Here is a 6574-nt window from a genome sequence, read left to right on the forward strand (position 1 = left end):
TCTAATGCTGTTATGTTTATAATATATGTATATCTTTAAAAAGAAACTTGGGACTTCCCTGGCAGTCCAGTGGTTAAGACTCTGTGCTTCCACCACAGTGGGTGGAAGCTCAGGTCTGATCCCTGGTTAGGGAACTAAGATTCCACATGACATGGGGCACAGCCAAAAGAAAAAAAAGGTTTTAAAATTACTATGAATAAAATAAAAAGAAACTCAACCAAAAGTTTTTATCAAGATAAAAGAAAATTATGCCATATAGTCGTTTAACTAATGCACAGACTTTGGAACGCAACCTCCATAAGACAAGACACAACCAGTTTTTTAAAAAGCACAAACTCTGAGTCAGTGGAGACCAGACTGACATCCTGGCTTTGTCACCAGCTTCTGTGAGGCCTCAGGTAAATTACTCACCCTCTCTGAGCCTTAGTTTTTCACTGTAAAATAGGTATCACTCTGGGACTATTGAAAAGAGTAGAGATGATGTGTAAAACATCTGGCATGTGGAAAGTACTCAATAAATGGTGGCTTGTCAGAGCTTTAGCAAACAGGCAAATCTATCCAATCAACAAAGAGCAAAACATAAATTCTCAGAAAGGAAAAAAAAAAACCACCACAGGCCCTCTCTCCCCTGTTCGGTGCTTCTTCTGTCTCTGGTAACACACCAGCACACAAAACTGAAAACAATTTTATCTTATCTTCCCCAATTCCAACTGCCCCCAAAGAAAGCAAATCATTCTAGAACTGTATGGCTGTCCCTCTGAATGAGGGCACGGTGCTGGAGTCCATAGCATAAAATGGAAAGGGGGCAGAATTCGGCTTCCCAGGATGCAGGGCAATGGTGGCACAGCTTTGCACTTAACTGTTTGGCTCCACAACTGGTTCTGTGTCTTCTCCCTCTGCTGCTGCCTCCCTGCTCAGACAAAGCCAGAGAGTTCCTACCTCTTGGTCAAACCCTAGAGAGCATCCCTCGCTACCAAAGACACTGGACTTAAAACCCACCCCTTGAAAACTGGGTGACTCTCAGCCTTCAGGATTACCTGAGGCCCCTGTTCTTGGGCTGTTCACCAGCCACATAGCTCAGATTAAAACAGCTCTGCCAGATCAGACAGAAGATTCTGTACCTGACATGCAAGGTTAAAAGGAAAACTAATTTTTAATAAAAGCACAGAAGTTCACATTGTCCTGATAGCTTGCTTCCCAGCAGAAAAGTGATGAAGGTTTAAACTAAAGGGGAGTCCTGGTTCCTTGGGGAAATTAATCATTTCTGTAGAAATCAAAGATCATTCCAGCTAGCCTGCACTGAACTAATAGGAGCTACATCTTTTCAGCCACCACATAAGCACCTTTGTGGACGGATGGACAGACATTGGGTTGAGCGCACTGATCACACCAACCCTGCAAGGCAGGTACCACTGACCCCAGTGTTGAGATGGGGAAGCCAAGGCCAATTAGAATAATAGCTTGCCCCACTAGAAAGAAGCCACGTAGGTTTGGGACCTATATTTTGGAGCTGTTTTTACATCTTCCTCAACCTGGTTTGACTCATTGTTAGATACAATGGATAAATCTGCCAGAAATGTAATCAGCCACCAAGCCTAGCAATGTTCTGTTTAGGAAAGGAAGTTTAGAGGGAGTGTCATTTCGCTGAGGGCCTGTTTCTGCTCTCCACACTCCTTCCCTCTCAGACTCAGGAACAGCCGGTGCTCCGAGGGCACATTGGCTTCAAACCACAGGGTTATTCTCTTGAAGGGGCATGAGGGAATTTTTCTTAACAAGTGTAAAAGGCCAGATTGCTTAAAAAAAAAAAAAAAAAAAGAGGTGGTTTTTTTTTTTTTTTTTTTTAACATATAAATCTGATCTTGGCAGTTATTCTTGACAGGCTTTCCCCCACTTAATGCCCTAACAGGGATGAATCTTCCCTTGAAAACGTTCTACATACGAATCTTTCATAAATACCTTGCTCATCGGACCTGCCAAATAGGGCTTGTTTCCTGGGAACCCCAGAACCGCTGTGGGGCTCACATTCCCACCAGAACCCCTGCACCTCAACTCCACAGAGTTCTTGGAATTTTCCTTGGGGTCTGCTTGCTGTGAGAATAACAAGTGGATCTATTGTGTTGGAGGCACATTAAAAACCAGCCGAACTCTGCAGACTTGAGGAGACACGGTGGCCAGGAGTTCTGGTTCTGGCTCCTGCGGTGACCTGGGGACGTCTCAGTTTTACCTCTGTGAAAGGAACGGGGTCCGGAGAGCACCAAGGTGAGACACCACTCGGCCGCCTCAGGCGTAACAAAGGCTGGTCGCCGGGCCCTTGAGCCTCCCTCAAGAGGACGCAATTCTCTCAGAGCGCTTTCTCCGCTTGGAGTTGGACTCCGGCGGTTGGCCCGGCCGCCAGGGCGCGTCCGCAAGCTCCGCCGGCCCTGCCAACCCCCACCGCGACCATCGGACGTTCTCCATAGACGCCTCGGCCGCGCCCGCGCTCAAGAACCGGAGCCCCACCCCCGCACGCGGCCAGCACCCGTCTCGCCCCCAGCCACGCCCCCCGACCACGCCCCCGCCCCCGCCGCGGCGCGTGCAACCCCGCCCTCCCCGGAGTCTCCGAGCGGCGCGCGGGCGGTGGGCGGGGCGCGGGCGCGGGCGGTGGGCGGGGCGCGACGGGGCGGAGCGCGCGGGAGGCGGAGCGGAGCCGGGGATTCCTGCTCCCCGCGAGCGCCCGGCCCAGCAGAGCTGCCCGGCCGTCCGAGGGCCCCCGCGCGGGGAGAGGCGGGGAACCCCAGACGCCGCCGGGCCGGGAGGGAGCCCCACGCCAAGCGAGCCGCCGCCGCCGCCCCCGCGCGGGCCTGTCTGGAGGTCCGACGCGTCTTCACTCCGCCCGCCGCCAGCCCCCGCGATCCCGCCGTCCGCTCGCCGACCCGTCTCCCTCGCGCCATGCAGCCACCACCAGCCCCGCGCGCGTAGGCGCCCGCCGCAGGCCATGCTGCCCCTGCTTGCCGCGCTGCTGGCCGCCGCCTGCCCGCTGCCGCCCGCCCGCGGCGGGGCCGTGGACGCGCCGGGCCTCCTCGGGGCGCCCCTCAACGCCTCGGTCAACGCGTCGTCCTCAGACGAGCCGGCCGCCCCGCGGTTGCTGGCCTCGGCTGCGCCCGGGGCCCCCGAGCGCCCGGAGGAGGAGGCGGCGGCGCCGTGCAACATCAGCGTGCAGCGGCAGATGCTGAGCTCGCTGCTTGTGCGCTGGGGCCGCCCGCGGGGCTTCCAGTGCGACCTGCTGCTCTTCTCCACCAACGCGCACGGCCGCGCCTTCTTCGCCGCCGCCTTCCACCGAGTCGGGCCGCCGCTGCTCATCGAGCACCTGGGGCTGGCGGCGGGCGGCGCGCAGCAGGACCTGCGCCTCTGCGTGGGCTGCGGCTGGGTGCGCGGCCGCCGCCCCGGCCGCCTCCGGCCCACCGGCGCCACCGCCGGGGCGCCCACCGCTCTGCCCGCCTACCCTGCGGCCGAGCCCCCCGGGCCGCTGTGGCTGCAGGGCGAACCGCTGCATTTCTGCTGCCTGGACTTCAGCCTGGAGGAGCTGCAGGGCGAGCCGGGCTGGCGGCTGAACCGCAAGCCCATCGAGTCCACGCTGGTGGCCTGCTTCATGACCCTGGTCATCGTCGTGTGGAGCGTGGCCGCCCTCATCTGGCCGGTGCCCATCATCGCCGGCTTCCTGCCCAACGGCATGGAGCAGCGCCGGACCACCGCCAGCGCCGCCGCCGCCGCCCCCGCCGCCGTGCCCGCGGGGACCACCGCCGCCGCCGCCGCCGCTGCAGCCGCTGCGGCCGCTGCCGCGGCCGTCACCTCGGGGACGGCGACCAAATGACCCGGCCCGCTCCTTCCCGTGTCCGTTCCGTGTCCGCGCTCTCGGTGCCTTTCCCGCCGGGAGACTCGGCCGGTGTGCTTCGTGCTGTAGTGACCGTTAGTTCTTCTGGGGAGGGGACCGCCGAAGAGGCCCCAGCGTGTGGGAAAAGCCAGGTTTGTGCCCCGCTTCTGGCTCCGAAAAGTAGATGCAAGCCCTTGCCCTGCAGGGTGGGATCCGCAGCTTGGAAGACGGAGAGGAGGGAAATGGGGCCCCTTCCCCTTTTTTGCGCACCCTGCCCTCCTCCCTCCCCGCACCCACGTGCCCTATAGAAAACGACCAAATCCTGTGTATTTGTTTTATATATTTAATAACTGTTTTAAATGAAAGTTTTAGTAAAAAAAAATTAAATTGCTATTGCTGTAGTCAGAGAAGCTCTTTGTATCTGAACATAGTATTTGAAATTTGTTGTTTTTTAATTTATTTAAAAGGGGGGCATGGGAATGATTTAACATCGATATATTGTTACCGCTGAAAATGAACTTTATGAACCTTTTTTCAAGTCGATCTATCCAGTGACGTGGCCAGATGGGCGTTTCTTCTTGTACTCTGTGTTTTTTTGGCTTTTAATACAGACATTTTCCTCCAGAGATGCGTATGTGCCTTTTCTTTATTTGATTCGGAAAAGGAATCCAAGAATTACGAGATGATCCCCTGAAACGTGAGGAAGGGAATCTCCAAAAAGTTAGAGAAGGGCTAACTATCTCCCTTACCTGTCTGGGAGAGGTGGGAGATGGAAACCAAATTACTGACCCTAATGCCCCCACCCCATGTTGTTTCGCCCTGCACCACACTGCCCTCCCCTGAAACAACATCCCTCCCCCCTCAGCCTCACTACCACTTGTCATGGTGGCATTCAGAGTTTTATGTGACTTATCTTTTTACCCACTTCAGGCAAGCCCCACAAAACACCCAGTAAAGTGCTGAAATGGTAAAATCAGTAGGTCCTCTGAGCCAAGTGTCTTTCATGAAAACAATTCATTTTAAAAGGCATGTAGATTTCCTTTTCATATGTGTAACCTTTAGTATATGGACACGTTTCAAAAGCTGGTTTTAAAACGGGGGGTATTTTGGCATTAAGATTTTTTCTCGAGTAAAGTCTTACGGACTAATAAACACCTTTAAAAAACTATTAAAGCTACTTTCCCTTTCTCCATCCCCTCCCCACTTCTGAGTGAATACGTGCACTAGAGCATTCCATTCTGGTGAATAGTAGGTACTGTTCTTGATAGTTCTCAAAGTAGGGTCCTGGGGACAGCAGCATCAGTAGCACCTGGGAATTGTTAGAAATGCAAAAGTGGGGCCCTGTCCAGGAACTACAGATGCAGAAGCTCTGGGGTAGGGCCCCGCAATCTGTTGTCTCTCCCCGCTCAGCTCCAGCCACCAGGATCTCACAGTCCCCAGGCTAGGTTTGAAAACCCCTACACGGGTGCTGACATGCGGTCATTTCTGCCACCCCCGGGAATGGGCCAGGGTCCAAGGGTATTTTGAGGAGGATGGGGATTTACTGTGGTTCTCTGGTGGCACAGCAGCGGCTCACCCAGGACAAATAAGGGACTCTCTCCACCTCTCACTCTTGGCATTTTCTGGTGTTCCAATTGTCTGAGCGTTGCCAGATCTGTCTCCTTACCTAAAGGACTGAGGTTAGCTAATGTGCTGGGGAGGACCCATTATTTTTTGTGCTTTCATGGGCCAGTGATGAAGGTCAAAATACTTAGCATCCTGATAACACCCTAAGGCCTCAGTTTGACCCTTCATACAAATTGTCTCCCAGAAAGCTTTTTTGGCACTTGAGGAAATAACCTGTTTGGGGAGGGGTACCCACCAGGACCCAATTTGCTCTGTTTCCAGAGTCCTTCCTGGGCTCCTGGGAAGTTCCATCAGACTTCCTGAGGGTCAGTTGGCAGGAGCGAGGCGGGGCAAGATTGATGACCCCCCTAGCTCTCTACTTCACCCTGGGTCTGACCCTGGACTGCAGGTTTGAACCTTGTTCAGAACCTAAAAGAGCCCCCTCCTAGTGGCTGTGCCTCAGAGTCTTGTCCCTGCAGTTTTCCCAGCAGTTCGAAGCTCCACACTGTTCTATCCTGGAGGATACACTGTGAATTCCAGCCTAGCTCTTAGGCTTCCTTGTAAATTCCACTCTGGACTTAAATCATGAATCACACTGTATAATGATCTAGAATTGTGATCTTTATCATTATAGTTAGTACCTTGGAATCTATTTCAGAATATTCTATGATCATAGAACTACCTTGGCTGGAGTTAAATTCCATATTCATTGGTTCTTTTGGTAAAAAAGATGCTGAGTTTTTTCCTAAAAGCTTTATCATTATATTAATATAGTACCTCTCCTCCTGTGTTCCTAGATAACTCTGCAACCTCTTTAGGAGGACTACAATGGCAATACGGAGACTGCCCTGGTGGCTCAGACGGTTAAGCATCTGCCTACAATGTGGGAGACTGGGGTTCGATCCCTGGGTCAAGAAGATCCCCTGGAGAAGGAAATGGCAACCCACTCCAGTGTTCTTGCCTGGAAAATCCCATGGACACAGTCCACAGGGTCGCAAAGAGTCGGACATGACTGAGCGACTTCACTTTCACAATGGCAATAATAATAATTATTATTATCACCATCATCATAAATAAATTATTATTTTGGATTAGAGAGGGAAAAGTAGAAGGGAAAAC

The 6574-nt window shown here is 53.3% G+C and overlaps 1 protein-coding gene across 1 annotated transcript; it reads left to right on the plus strand.

The window, feature by feature from the left end:
* The first annotated feature begins 2974 nt into the window (after positions 1 to 2974).
* Positions 2975 to 4474, plus strand: TMEM158 (transmembrane protein 158). Its single transcript, XM_061397051.1, has one exon. The coding sequence runs from the start codon at positions 2975 to 2977 to the stop codon at positions 3848 to 3850; it is 876 nt and encodes a 291-aa protein (XP_061253035.1). The 3' UTR covers positions 3851 to 4474.
* The last annotated feature ends 2100 nt before the right edge of the window (positions 4475 to 6574 follow it).

The sequence above is a fragment of the Bos javanicus genome, chromosome 22 (genome assembly GCF_032452875.1).
Source record: "Bos javanicus breed banteng chromosome 22, ARS-OSU_banteng_1.0, whole genome shotgun sequence".
In the NCBI taxonomy this organism is placed as follows: Eukaryota; Metazoa; Chordata; class Mammalia; order Artiodactyla; family Bovidae; genus Bos; species Bos javanicus.

Bases quoted from the DNA above. Each gene is read 5' to 3' on its own strand.
- TMEM158 (XM_061397051.1), top strand. From the start codon at position 2,975: ATGCTGCCCCTGCTTGCCGCGCTGCTGGCCGCCGCCTGCCCGCTGCCG.